Here is a 14,653-nt window from a genome sequence, read left to right on the forward strand (position 1 = left end):
GAAGCTTGTTAAAGTTGGAAAATTCCACGAAAATCCTGCCGCGGCATTCGAAGAGCAAAAAGTAGACAGGGGGCAAACAGGCCGTGCTGGTCGACATGGTCAAGATGGCCCAAAGCAAACACGTAGAGATCGGGCAGGGCAAACATACTTAAGCGCAGCGAAAACAGCAGAGAACGAGCAATATGTAAATGAGTCTGGGTTTCGGGTCTTGGGATTGGGATTGGATATGGGCTTGGGTTTGGGTATGGGTTTAGGTTTGGGCTTGGGTTTGGGTTTGGGCTTGGGCTTGGGTACGAGCAAACAGACCAGAAAGGGGCGAACCCATGGGCGGAAAGCCAAGAATGGCGAACGAAAGACTTCGAACACAAACTCGACCGCTCTGGGATCGATATCGTTTGGTTATATATTTTTGGATTTTCCCGACGGCTAATTGCGCTCAAAGGACATGCGCATTTGCGTGTATCCTGTGCAAACGGAATGCCTGCCCCGTATTCCTTATTTTTTTCCTCTTTTTTTTTTCGCCGACTGCCTGCTCGGCGTTCGCACTCTCGCGTGTTTACTTTATGAGTTTACAACCTCAGCCTAATTGAGGCGGGGAAATTCGCTTAGGCGGCCATAAAATCGAATTGTTTGCAAACACACAAGCAGAAAGGATTGGCCATAAAGCGGCTATAATGCCGTGCGGTGAATATTTAGGGCAAGGACACTCTCGTCCTCGAAAGGGTTGAGGATCGCGGAGGTTTGGCCCGCATTTCCTCGTACTCCTCCCAACGGATTCTTAATGAAAACATCCGCGGCACCTTTAATGAATGACCAAGGTATAAGATAGGACAGGATAGGCTATGATAGGTAGCCAGACATCCGTCACGGGTGCGACAACTACATGGCGATCCATTCGATTCACTTGTCTGTTAGCCAGATCTACTCGTACTCTCGTGTATTATTCCTCCATTAGCCTCCCCTCCATTTTCCATCTCTGTGTCTATTTTATTGAGTTCCCTGGTCTGTTGATTTTTCTCATTTACTCCCGACGGGTTGTTGCTGTGGCAGACCTTTAACTAATGGCCATCGTTGCCCGCTAGCTGTTTGTCTTTCAGCGCCATAGAATGCCCAACTTTTTGACCGTTCCCAGCCCCCCGATAAAGTTGGTCCATTGACACGCGGCGATGACTTCAAACCGACTAAAATGCGACCTGAGATCCACTCAGCTATACAGACAGCCATTGCAAGGGGCGCGTGATCTCCAAAAAATCACGGAAAAGCTATAAATAGTTCCCACATTGAGACTTCCAATATAAAATATTTCAAACAATCCAACTTTCGATGACTCGAATTTTAGCAGGGAAACCTAACAGCCGCTGGATGTATTTTATTTTATTCTTTGAAATTAGCACTCGAATGAAGGCAATAATGAATGGATATTTTTAGATCGGCGTTCTTTTTATTTTTCTATAATAAACTATTGATTAGAGGGTAACAAAATATAGTTTAAAAAAATTGACATCAAGAAGTTCCTAAAGCATAGGAAAGAAAGCTGAAAAATTAAATTAAAATGTAAATTTTTCCTTTTTTAAAACAGTTTTTAACCTTTAATGAGTCATTCTGGTCTATGATAGACTTCATCAAAGGGCCATTTAAGGCCAATTCGCTCTAGTTTTAATGCCAATTCTGGTTTAGTCGAGTGTGGACACGCACCGCCCCAAAAATCCAGCAACTCCGCCCCGGGCCAACTCGTATTTTGGCCACATACACAAATTGACGCACAGAGTCAAATGTTTACAGCTCGAAATTCAGCTGAAAATTTTACCAAAAAAAAAAAAAAGAGCGCGCTGGATCGACAAACCCGTTTTGGACTGCAAACAGACCCCATGAAAAAAAATACAAAGTTTTAATTGGTTGCGCAAACAAACATGAAACGAGCGTCTAAACAAATCAAAGCCAGTCTGCGGCGGACAACGGACAACGGACACGGACACGGACCATCGGACAGCAAACCTCGACTTTATCTACACGGAAAAAAATACATAAAAGTTGTATATTTACATTTATCTAATATCATATGACTAAAGAGTAAATTAATTAATAAAAAAATTTTATAATTTTTATATTACTTCTTAGAGTTAACCTTTTTATATATTGGCAAGAAAACTTTTAAAATTTCTCAGGAATTAATATAAATATGCTGACATTGTATAAGCATAATTTAAAACCAAAAACAAATCTTCAAAATATTCAAATGACCATCAGCAACTTTAAGGCAAAGTCCCCATACTTTTTCCCAGTGCAATAATTTTAAGCAATCGAAACACGTTTCACTTAATTTTTGGCGCATGCAAAATTGAACGATTATTCACGGGGGTTACAGCAGGGGCCGTATACTGCCCGCCTAGGACTCCCATTCAGAGAGTTCTGCTCGCCCTGACCGATCCGACCCACCTGAGAGAGATCCCGGCCAGGGCCTTTACCTGTTGCCGGCTGTTCCCCCAAGCGATGGCCGCAGATTGACCAGCCACATGAGCAAGCGAGAGCTAAGATAACTCGGCCGTTGTCGTACCTGTTAGAGGGTGTGGCCTATACCAACCAAGCTAACCGATCACCGATCGGGTCAGAACGGGATAGCTATAGGAGCGAGCAGTGGAAAGAGTTGCTCTAGCCGGCCATCACGTCCCAAAATAACAACAAGAACAACAACGGCGATGTCGGCCAAAGACGAGGCATGAGAAAAATAGAGGAACCCAAAGCGCGGCTTGTGATGGTTGAAAAAATTAGCACCGATCGTTGATCATTAGCTCGGGAACGGTGGCAACGCAAACAACACACGATCGTCGGCAGCGCACAGCTCGAAACTCGAAACTCGCCTCGAATCGAATATCTTGAAAACCTGAAAAATCAGGCACGCGGTTCGCGGCTGTATCTATCTTCCATCATCTGATCCATTCAATAGAAATCCTCAACGTGATCCTAATTTAAGTGAGCCTTAAGTGTTATCCAAGTTCGTGATTTGGGTTTATTCCAAATTAAACTTCAAATTCAATACTGACTCATCTGTAAACGGAGTTTTTCCACTGGATTATATCGAGAACGCCGAATTACGGCGCGGATCAGTTTTTCAAATATGTAAGTTCGTTGAGAAGTTTCCTTGATAAATTTATCATATTTGATAAGAAATTATATGTTGAAATTTCATTAAAGGGAAAAAGAAAAAATCATTCAAAATCAAACCATAATTACGAATTTTTAAGAAGTGAATTTAAACCCTTTGCTGATTGTTTGATTTGTTGATTTTAATATTTCTTATGCTGAATAAATTATTTTGCTAATCTGCCTGTTATTAAGTAAAATATCGTTAAACATAAACTTGTTAAAATATTTTATAAATTTGAAAGCCATTTCAGCCCGACGGCAAATATATTTTCAAAATGTCGAAATTTGTAAGACATTTTTTGAGAATATTTATGATTTGATATTGATACTTATTTTGAAAGTATACGAAAAACTGATTTCAAAATATTTCAAAAAGCAATAAATAAAAGTCTAATCTTATTCCCATGACAATTCGGAAATCTCAAACTTTGACCCCAAAAAATAGATGGCGCCCAAGAAATGCCTAATACCCCATAGTCTTATATAGCTTCGCGGAATCCAGAGCTGGGAGATCATAAAATGTCAGTGTGTTTATTTATCTGTACGACATATGACCATAAACGTAATCAAATAGCAAATTGGCAAACCTATTTAAACGAACGTGTGAAAATCAAATGCCGAAACCAAACAGAAACCACCAAACAGACACTTTTTGACACTTGGCCAAAAAAAAAAAGAAGTGTGTGTTGACGAGCCGCCCGAAATACAGCGGGCAAGTGACAAAATCCCCTATTAACGATCCTAATAATACCTCTAATGACATAAAACAGCAGCCGAACCGGGGCGGGATAAGCTATATCTTTCTAGCCGTGGGCGTGGCAGATGTTCACACGCAAATTAGTGGGGACATAAGAATTTCAACGCAGACTTTAGACATGGATTGCCAAAAACTCACAGCAAGTTAGATCAATCCCAGCCGGCCAATTACGACGCATGTGAAAATTATCCTATTAAATGCAAATCAAAGATGCCCATAAACAGACCAGAAGGAAATACCACACCCGCCCCCGCAAATCGTTTAGTACTTGACAAATGCTTACTAATTAATTACAGTTTGTACAAAATTTTAGTACGCCGCTCATAAAGTGCGCCTATCAGTGTGCCGTGGAGTGCAGAAAACAAAAGTGTGACAATCGCCGTATAAAGGCACGCCCATTCAATGCCCCCACAAAAACACAGAAAAGGAAAAAAACACTTGCCGGAAAATCAATCCACTTCCATCTTTCCCCAAAAACCTTAACCTTTGACATTGTCCTCCGGAAGCAATACAATTGCTTTTCCCTTGGCTTTCCGTTTTGGTCCGAGTTTCGAGTTCTGTTCGCCCCCGCAGTATCTAAATTTAAATTCGGTTTATTTTCATGCGAAGTGGTGTGTGAAATTTAGCAAATTTGGTTTAATCGCCTCCGATGGGCTACCAGTAACTTGTCATCGATGCCACCCGCCAGCATCCTGAGCAGGTGCGAAATATAGTCCTGTTGAGCAAAGTGCGAACGGAGTAGATAAATCGATGGTATGGCAAATAAATAAATAAAAATAATATTACACGTGTACGATTTTTTTAGCTTGATAATAATAAAAGAATAAACAGGAAACCGATTAAATATAAATATAAAAAAACCAAGTTGGTTTGCAGTAAGTGTGGCAATTACTTTTACTGCTTACAAATGAAATGTTTATTAAATAAATAATCGATTAGAATTAAAAGCATAACTACAAGCTATTAGTTTAACAGTTTAACAATGTACTCAGTGTGAATCAACCTCTTTGCTTGTTATATATACATTCATATGTACATATATATTTTTATGGTATCATAAAAAAGACCTTTAAAATTCACTAAAATGTGAATAAATTAAATAAATGGTCAATTGGCTGTGCATCCAATTAAAGTAAAGCTGTCATAATTAAATGCAACAAATACACGGTTAATTATTGTGAGATTGGTTTTTCTAGTTTAATAAGTCTTGACTTTATTATTTTTAGTTGGTTGCGGTTGCTCGCGAAGCTTTTCGCTTCCTCGATCCTCATTTAACTCTTGGAATAAAAACTACTCATTTCCCCGCGCCAGTATTCTTTTTGTCAACTCATCTGGGCACACCCAAGCTCAAATGATAGGGATGCCAACCTCTTTCCTCATTATTATTATAATTGTTTTTTTATAGTCTTAAATATCCACCATGGCTGTTCAGTGATTTAAACATTTTTAAATAGTCATCTTTGTGAGCAATGAGGACACTCCTTCATCTAAAACTTAAAATCGAATAAAATCAAATGTATCTAAGATTTGCCAAACGGGCTTTCATTGACGACCATTAGTACGTTAGGGCGTATGTACAGTTATACATATGAACTTGTACTTATTTTTGAGTACGTAAGCGCCGTATTACAAAAGGTTCGGTTCGAATTCGAATAGCGCGCATATTTCATACGAAAAAAATGAAAAAAATACCACTCAAAGCGTCTGAGTAAATATCAAAGTCACGAAATGATTCAAAAATCAACAAAGACAACAACAAGAAGGCGGATGGGGAAAGAGTCCAATGCAAACGCCAAACCGAAACCCGTCATGGCTGCCATCAAAAGTCAAAGTATATACTATATACACATGGGCAAACAGTCACACACGCTTCCTCGACTGAGGAGACAACATACAAAAACAGCTTTTCATTAAGCTTAGTGATGGAGCCGAAGCTGGGACACCACCAAAGCATCGAGACTGGAGGTTAGAGTGGTGTGATGGTGCGGATCGATGTGGAACACAAACACGGCCATGAGCCATGTGAGGAACAAGCATCGCCACCATCACCAGCACCGGGACCGGCAACGTCATGAAGAGTGAATTTTTATGATGTCGTCTATTGGGCACATGAGAAAAACACCCGCCAAGAGTCGCGTGAAAATTAGGATAATTCGGCGCGAACACGAGCTGGGAAAACGGAAACCTTTGAAAATCCATAAAATGAATATAAATTTCCGATGACGGACTTAAGTGGTTAAACTTTTAAACTCAACAGATTGAAATCAGTTTAAAACTTTTAATTTGTTGTAGACTGGTGGTTTTTTTTTTAGATAAAAGCAAACGGAAATAAGGGTAATAAGTTGTAGTGAGTTTTTATTAACTTGTATTAAGTTATTATTTAATCTATATTTAACTCCTTCTAGCCAAATTGTATACAATATTTCAGGCAATACAGCCTCTTCCTTGATTGATTTGCTTTTAAATCTTTAAAAGACATCAGAGAGGACCATACATATATCGGCTGATTGATTATAGAACTGATTTTATGTGGGTCTCACCTAGAACCCAAGGGAAACCTGTTCGCTTGACACCATCAAATTAAATGGTTGACAAATACGAAAGACATCAAACCGCATTCGGTTATTGCCATTTTATGATGGAAGATGGACGAAGACATTTCCAATAAATCAAATCTAGAGCCCAGAAGAAAGAGCAATTATTGTAAAGGTATTTGGGTTCGTTTCCCATAAATATATCCTAGACGGGCGGCATTTGGCCTCCAATTCGTGGCCCAATAAAAACAAACAAAACAATTAATACATTTTGTTAATTTATGATTACAAAACATTGCGAGAAACACTTTCGGTGGTAGTGGGGACCAGAATTTAGACATCACCCGAACCGGCGCACATCTGACGGGATTTTTAGGCATCGCAACCGTACAAATGACCCTGGTCGGGCTACGGACTCAAAACAGAGGTGTTTGTTGCCGCGGCCATAAATAAAAAGGGTGCCCGTTGTTTATGGCCAGCCAGCATCTCAGTCGACTCATACTCTCAGACCCACAGACTCACAGCACAATCCCAATCCCAATCCCAGCCAGACCCACTCGCAGACAAAATCCCAGGCATGGCTAAAGTGTGCAATATAATTAAAAGCCGACAAGAGAGCTGGACGAGCATTCTTCTAATGCTCCTGGGACAGTGCTGTAAACGCATAAAGCCGACACTTCTTCGGCCAGGCGGGTGAGATTGCTTTAATGTAATGCCCATGCACACTGACCACGACTACAAATTTCTTTTAAAATTATAAGGAAAATCATGTTTCTTTTAATTTTAAATCAAAAATATAGATTGATTCCATCTAAGGAAGAACTAGTCTGAGATTTTAATGAAAGTTTATTGTCTAAAATAATAATTTCTATATTATTTTAAGTTTAGCAAAAAGTTTAAAAAACGATTGATTGATCTCTAAAAGGTTTTTTATGATGCGTTTAGCTTAAGAGTTTTCTTGATGGAAATCCTAACGAGGAAATAATCTTTTCCGGAATCGGTAACTTAAAGTACATTTAGTTAGTTTAAAAATTAAAATTCCTATTTTTAAAAATAAACTATTTAGGTCTGAACCTGAAAGCTGAAGCTGATTAAATATTCTTTCTGTGCATTGCAGCTGACATGACCACATCGCACATCTTGTCCGCCGTGGATCCAACAACCGGACTCAGTGGCAATGTGTCGGGAGGAGGTGGTGGCACTGGTGGCAGTGGTTCACCGCAGCATGTGACCCACAATGGACATGGTCATGGATTGGGAGGCGTGGTGGCGGTGACAACGGGCGGTGCTAGCATATCTGGTAATGGTGGCCATCGAGTGGTCGGCGGAGCAGGCAGTCCCAACGAACTGGATCGTAATCTGCGCATCTCATTGGACGATCGAGAACTTTGGCTGCGATTCCAGAATCTCACCAACGAGATGATCGTCACCAAGAACGGCAGGTGAGTGAGTCAAATTTTTCCGAGGGCTATACGAAAAAAAAAAAACATTTGAATGTGTTAAATGGCGATGGCGGCGCATTTTGTTTTCCTATGCAAATTGGCAATGAGTTTTTGCGCTTTTATTTTTGTTGCATTGGGTTTCCATGGTTTTCATCTTACTGCTCCCCGTTTGCAAGTCATAATGAAAAGTTAACGTTTCTCCAGCTCAGGCTAAAACGTTACACTCAAACAAAAGAACGACTAGTAGATTGTAGTTTGGAAAGGAATAGCGAATATAAGATGGCGACTTTCATTTTTGACTTTAAATAGTAATATATACATATAGACTACTTCTATATATAGTTTTCCTTTGTTTTTGCTATGTCTATACACTTTTACTATCTTAAAATCAGTATGAAATGTAGCCTTTTATCCCTTATATTAACCATGAATGAGTTTAGTCCGGTTAAATGCATTTTTCCGAGTGTAGAACAACGTCTATACGTGTGTTTATTTACATGGCAGCATTTGTTGAAATAACTAAAAATATTTACCAATTTACGGGCATATGTACGGGGAGTGTGTATGTGTGTGTGTGTGCGAAACGCTGGCTTAGAACTTGGAACCGGGCCGAGAGTCGGGTCTGGTGGCCTGGTCAGGTGCTAATTAGCGTGGCCCGGCAACAGCCGCCATCTTGTACTAATTGTTGTGGAACAGAGCCCGCATGAGCGTTCCAATATTTGTCCGCAACGCAATCCGGATCCTCTTCTCTTCACCTTATCCATCTCGAGATTTGAGTTTGGCATTAGGAGAAGGAAATGAGGGCTTTTGGTTTAGGTCTGGGCCAAAGGCAAACGAAAACGATTCGTGGCAGTTGACCATTTGCGCTCACTGTTTGCCCACTATTACGAATGCATAACGACTGTTATATAACTGTTATAATTGCTAATTACGATCTCCGTTGTCACAAACAGGCGCATGTTCCCCGTTGTGAAGATCAGTGCCTCGGGCCTGGATCCCGCCGCCATGTACACCGTCCTCCTGGAGTTCGTACAAATCGATTCACATCGCTGGAAGTACGTCAACGGTGAATGGGTAAGTCTATTAACCGATCTTAGTCATACGAACCACAATAATTGCTTAGAATGTTGATAGATCAGTAAATACAAATACAAATTAAAGAGTCATTATATATCTAAATGAAAGTTGATAACTATTTTCCAGGTTCCTGGTGGCAAAGCGGAGGTTCCCCCGTCAAACCCCATCTACGTACATCCCGAGTCTCCCAATTTTGGGGCCCACTGGATGAAGGAGCCCATCTCGTTCGCCAAAGTAAAGCTAACCAATAAGACCAATGGCAATGGACAGGTGAGAAAATTCTAAACCTAATCATAAGAACTGTGATAACAGCTGTCAAATCTCTTCCAGATAATGCTAAACTCCTTGCACAAGTATGAGCCACGTGTCCATTTAGTTCGTGTGGGCTCCGAGCAGCGACATGTGGTTACATATCCATTTCCGGAAACCCAGTTTATTGCAGTGACGGCCTATCAAAACGAAGAGGTGACCTCGCTGAAAATCAAGTATAATCCATTTGCAAAGGCCTTTCTCGATGCCAAAGAGCGACCGGATACGCTATATCCACACGACACCCATTACGGCTGGCTGATCCCTCCGCCCACACATTACACGGCTGCAGCTGCTGCTGTGGCTGCTCCACCGCTGTCTATCGCCCAGAGTCACGGATTGGTGGCTTCCTGTCCCAGTGTTTCGTCAGCTGGATCTGTGGGTTCCTCCACAGGCGTCACATGCGATCGCTACGGAAGATCCCTATCCGGACGCAGTGCCGCGTCCACTCGCACAACACCGTACAGTCGGCCCAGGGTAGTATCCGGATCAGGATCAAATGGAAGTGCCGGCAATGCTTCATCCACGTCGCCCCAACCTCCGTCGGCCCCGCAGACACCGACCAGCCTGCACTCCTCGTCTACTGGATCCGTTAGCACCAGTGTAAGCAGCTCTAGTACCGGCGGTATCGGAGCAGCAGCAAGTGCCGGATGCTTCAGCAGTTCCTATGCCCAGTCCGGTTTTATGCCGGTCGAAGCCAGTCCCACGGCCTCCGTATTCTCGTATCCAAGCAGCTGGCAGAGCAACGGCAATTACTGGAACGCCACCAGTGTACCGGGTCCAATGCCCATGAACGTGTGCAGTGGCCGCAATATCTGTGAGTTACCTAAAGAAACCTAAATTGAAGATTCTGCCGGAAGGCTTGCCAAAGATAAAGTACTTTCGGGAACAAGTTACGTGACCTTTTAACTTAAATAACAGAAATATAATTAGAAAGTAGCTTGGAAGTCTTAGATTTAAATTAAAATCATTCAGTTCCTTCCCAAACTAGAGAAACGACTTCCCATTGACACATTTCGTTGTCCACTTTCAGCCTCCCACAACTCGCCGTCGCCCACGAACGGATCCCCGAGCTATACGACTTCCTCGCCCAGCTACACCATCCACCACCTGACGCCGCACAGTCACCAGTACAACATGGCACAAACAGACATCTACGGAACCGGAGTGGCTGTTGGGGGCGGGGCCGGAACATCGGGATCCCCTCAAGCTGCATACGGAGCAGCTGCTCACCAGGTGTACCATCCAACGCCCACCTCGCCCACTCACCAGCTGTACACAAATGCTGTTCTAAATGCGCCCTCGGCCCTGAGTTATCCCGCCAGTGGTTGGCATAACGGATCTGGGGCAGAGTATGGACTATACCAGAACGCGGCCGCTGCTTACTATCAGCCGGAGTACATTCCACTGGAGATCGGGTAGGTTGAATCGGTGGGGAACTGTGCGCTCTTACCGCTAACGTAGCTATCAATGATTTCCCGCCACCCGCCTTGCAGCTATACCACTCATCCGTTGGAACCTGTGGAAGTATCGAAGTCGCTGGACGATCCACAGGCCGCCATGTACAAGCCAAGCGACGAGCAGGGCTCGGTCATTACTCTGGAGTGTGCCAGTTCCTCCCTTAAGAGCTCTCACGATGGCATAAAGATCGAGTCCTCATCTCTGGAGCACTCTGTGGACCGGAGCACTGTTACCGGTGGAGCTGCAGTGGTCTCAGTGCCCACTGCTGTGGTAAATGGTACCCCGGGCGTAAGTGCCGACACCTGGACACCTCTCACTCCGCCCCAGAGCACGCTGCAGTGATCGGATAGCACGGATAAACCCCCAGCCTTTAGACGCATGACCCCATGGAATGTTCGATCGAATTAGATGTAATCTCCCTATGTTAGTAAAGTTATTAGTAAAGCACGTCAAATCGCAATCGCACACAATGTAGAATTATATATATGCTGTAAAACACTCTCCTATAAAGACGTAATCGATGTACACATTTGGAGAGAATTTTATTTGGGAGGGAGTTACAAAAATGCTTAAATAACAGAAAGTTTTATGTTAAATGGAAAGCCAAATTTATCTCAACTAAAAACATATGTATTATCTAATTAAACACCACCAAATACCCAGAAGGAATCAAATTCGTGTTTTAAAAACATGATTATTTAGTGGCGTACAAAATTTTCAGATTCAGATCCTGGTTGCTTCGTGCAATATTTACTAGTAAAATATTTGCTCATTCCACACTCCTGTCATGATTTGAACAGCTTCCCAGGCAGTTTGTTTCTGGGTGTTGCATAATAAAAGTCACACAACCCCAAGGGCCACAGAGTGCAGCATTGCCCTCGCCATAGTAAAACAAAAGATAAAGTCTTGAGTTTGCGTGGGTCGGTCAGCCAACTCCTGCACTATTTTCAAATGGCAGCTATTAAACCTAAAATCATCTTAACAATTACAGACAATAACGATGTGGGGAGGCGAGAGAGCCACGCTTAATCCCGGCAAGAACGGCCATCTCGCTTATTGTTGAACTCAAAGGGGTATTCAATTTAGTTTAAAAGTTATCCCATCCTGCGGGCCACTCACAGTCAGACAATGGAGCACTTGGCAGAGTCAGTGCCCCCGGGCCGATCTCCAGGCGGCAATCTGCCAGAACCAATCCAGGCGTAAAACCCGGTATGCCCACAAAAGGCCAGGGTGATAATGAGTTTGGGTAATACGCGTGTGCTGGAATCTCTAACAGAGTGCATTAGAAAATGAAAGGCAAGGCCCACTGAATGTGCCGCCATTCACCTGAATGGCCGGACACCAGCACTGCAGAAATAGTTGCTGCAATTAAAATTACACGGCAGAATCATTTGTGGAAGAGTGCGCTTAGCGGGGGATTGGGCATGGTTTTCAAGTGGATACACCGAAAAGAAATTAGGATTCTAGATTCTATATAAAAACACATCAAGTTCCATTTACTTATTTAATCTATTAATACCAAAATAATACATCAATTTGGATAACTCACCTGATAGTCCATTGAGTTGCCGTAGCCCATGTGATTGCAGGAGCAGGAACAGTGTTTGATATGCTGCTCCAGTTCGTCATCGATGACGGTGGCGCCGGTTGTGAGGCGTCCAAGAACCTCGTGATGGAAATGGACGTGCTCTAGATCCCAGTGATCACGTTGCCGCAGGCGAGAATCCTTTGAATGCTCTTCCACCATTTCCATGTGATTTGCGGCCTGATGAGGCTGCTGCTGCTGTGATTCCCCTGGCCAATCCAATGATGAGGACTTAAACATTCGCCTGCCACTCGTAACATTAGCCGTTGTGGATTGCATTTCTCTGGCGGGACTACTCTGGGGACTAATGGTATTAGCTTTACCGTTATCGCTCTCTTGCGCTGTTAAACCTCCAACACGCAAGAGAGCGCCGCGCTCAAAGCTTTTGGCCGCCTGATGGAAAGCTTCGTAAGCAACAGTTTCGTCCTCCTCAACATCGCTGACATTCTGGTAGCGTCGCATTTGCAGGGCGCCACCAGTTGCTCCGGTCACATTACAGTTACCAATTGCTGCCGCCGTTGGTGTCACGGTGACCGCCGAACTGGCCGCACTAAGCATCAAACGGAGAATTTCATTCGTGTCCTTCGAGGGCAACGGTACACTACAGGAGCCCGTTTCCGCCTCTGATATCTCCTGTGGTTCTGAATTCATCTCATCCGAACCGTTTGATTCCTCAACCTCCATCTGTTGAGTTTGACGGGCCCGCTGTCCCACTATCGAAGCAGCTGTGGAATTTGCTCCATACTTCCAATACGTTTTGCCAGTGCCGGCAATCCTTTGCATGTGATTTCCGGCCACCTGGCGTTTTCTCTCCTGAAGCTGTTGCAGATTTTTGAACGCCTTTCGTACTGGTTGCGTATGATGCAGTGTGGCACATCTTCTCATGGGCGGCGGTGTATATACCGGAGAAACACTGTAGCTGTGCGAATGGCGGCCGGGTGACAGCGAACCACTAGACTTGGCGCCTACCAAGCGTGCCTTCAACTTTCTGCCGAAGCCAAAGCCACTTCCGTTTCCCGCCGCCGTACCGCTTCCAGTCCGAGATGAAAGTGAGTGGGCGGACAAGGAGAGGGCACGACTGAATCGCAGGGCCGCTGATCTTTGCTGTTTGACGGCCATCAGCTGGCACTCGTCAATCGTCGGCAGCTTCAGAAGATGAGGATGCAACTGAGCGTAGGTGAGCGAAGATTTCGCACTGACTGCATCGGAAGTGGGATTTGGCAGAGGATCAAATAGATTCTTCTGGCTGAGGGCCAGAAACTCGCGCTGCTCCTCTTCCTCAAGCGCCTTCAGCGCTCGCAGATCCCACTCCCCGGACGACATTTTTGGGTGAACCTTTTAAACGTTCATATTATGAATTCCACAATACCCTTAAGGTATCCGAGTTACACAGTCTATTAACTATTATAACCACTTTACTGAACTGAATTATTAAAACATTTTCGCGATCTACTAAATTTACTACATTTTATCCTTTGATAAGTTAAAACAAGAATTAGTAATTTGTTATCAGTTATTAAATTTAATTGGTAATACATTGATACTAAATAGAACTTATAAAAATGATAGTACTTTAGAAAATCATAAGCTTAAAGGTTTTTCAAATACCAAAAGTTTCTTAACTTTCTCATTAATTGTATAAATTAGTACTACAGTTTTTACAGATAATTCAAAAAATTATATTTAAATTGCAGTGTACCTAATAAAGTTAAAGTTAAAGTCGCGTCACAGCTTCTAAAGTTATTTATATCGTTAAAATATATATAACTTAAATAATGAAATTATAGAACGCGCAATCCCGCCAATATTTCGTCACATTTTCCGTTAGATTGAAGGTTTACCGTTACCCGATTCGAATACCGTTGCCACGCGGAGCTGCCTGCACACTGGCCACTATATTGCCTGCTACCGTTACTTTATAACGGCGCTGCTAACAGCAGCAGCAACAGTTTCCGCATTATGTGCCACACGGAGTGGATGGATGTTGTGGATCGTAAGTGACCTGGCCCAACAAAAATCTAAGGCAGTGGGTCGCCATGTAAACGCCATTTAAAGAAATGTTAATGTTATTATTTTTATTTAACGCTTTTTGGATTTCAGGACTAGGACTATTATTGCAAATTTCGAAAGAACTTTAAAAAACACCTTTCAGCTTGAGTACTAGTCAACCTTCTATGTTTTTATTTAATTTTTTAGCTTTTATTTCGTAATTAAGGTTACTATTGCACATTACAGAACACATAGCATCCATTGTGGGCTTTGATGACTTGAAGCCAAATGTGGCCCGCAGGTGAGACCGCAGGTGACAGGGCAGGAAATGAAATATGTATGCAAGTGCGTTCAT

At 42.8% G+C, this 14,653-nt stretch overlaps 2 protein-coding genes across 3 annotated transcripts in view; one reads left to right on the forward strand and one right to left on the reverse strand.

Moving 5' to 3' along the window:
- Nucleotides 1-14,182, reverse strand: part of LOC108114377 (putative dipeptidase NECHADRAFT_87110) — an 89,526-nt gene extending 75,344 nt beyond the window's left edge. Inside the window, exons 1-2 of the mRNA XM_017225329.2 lie at nt 14,157-14,182; nt 12,274-13,782 (exon numbers count right to left, since the gene is read on the reverse strand). Of these exons, the coding sequence (XP_017080818.1) occupies nt 12,274-13,632 (1,359 nt within the window). The 5' untranslated portion in view covers nt 13,633-13,782; nt 14,157-14,182. The remainder of the gene's footprint in view (nt 1-12,273; nt 13,783-14,156) is intronic.
- On the forward strand, nt 2,781-11,253 carry LOC108114378 (T-related protein). 2 transcript variants are annotated; one of them, XM_017225331.1, is made up of 7 exons: nt 2,781-3,117; nt 7,553-7,877; nt 8,831-8,951; nt 9,081-9,224; nt 9,285-10,080; nt 10,297-10,681; nt 10,760-11,253. In XM_017225331.1, the coding sequence occupies exons 2-7, from the start codon at nt 7,558-7,560 to the stop codon at nt 11,064-11,066; spliced, it is 2,073 nt and encodes a 690-aa protein (XP_017080820.1). In that variant the 5' UTR covers nt 2,781-3,117; nt 7,553-7,557; the 3' UTR covers nt 11,067-11,253. The 2 variants fall into 2 exon arrangements, with proteins under 2 accessions (XP_017080820.1, XP_017080821.1); XM_017225332.1 differs by having other exon boundaries at nt 10,728-10,823.
- Nucleotides 14,183-14,653: the final 471 nt, after the last annotated feature.

This window comes from Drosophila eugracilis, unplaced genomic scaffold, assembly GCF_018153835.1.
Source record: "Drosophila eugracilis isolate 14026-0451.02 unplaced genomic scaffold, ASM1815383v1 contig_2154, whole genome shotgun sequence".
Classification (NCBI taxonomy): Eukaryota; Metazoa; Arthropoda; class Insecta; order Diptera; family Drosophilidae; genus Drosophila; species Drosophila eugracilis.

Excerpts from the sequence above, each read along its gene's own strand:
- LOC108114378 (XM_017225331.1), top strand. The coding sequence starts at position 7,558 with ATGACCACATCGCACATCTTGTCCGCCGTGGATCCAACAACCGGACTC. Across the intron at positions 7,878-8,830 it reads ATCGTCACCAAGAACGGCAG|GCGCATGTTCCCCGTTGTGA; the intron begins GTGAGTGAGTCA and ends TGTCACAAACAG. Across the intron at positions 10,081-10,296 it reads GTGCAGTGGCCGCAATATCT|CCTCCCACAACTCGCCGTCG; the intron begins GTGAGTTACCTA and ends GTCCACTTTCAG.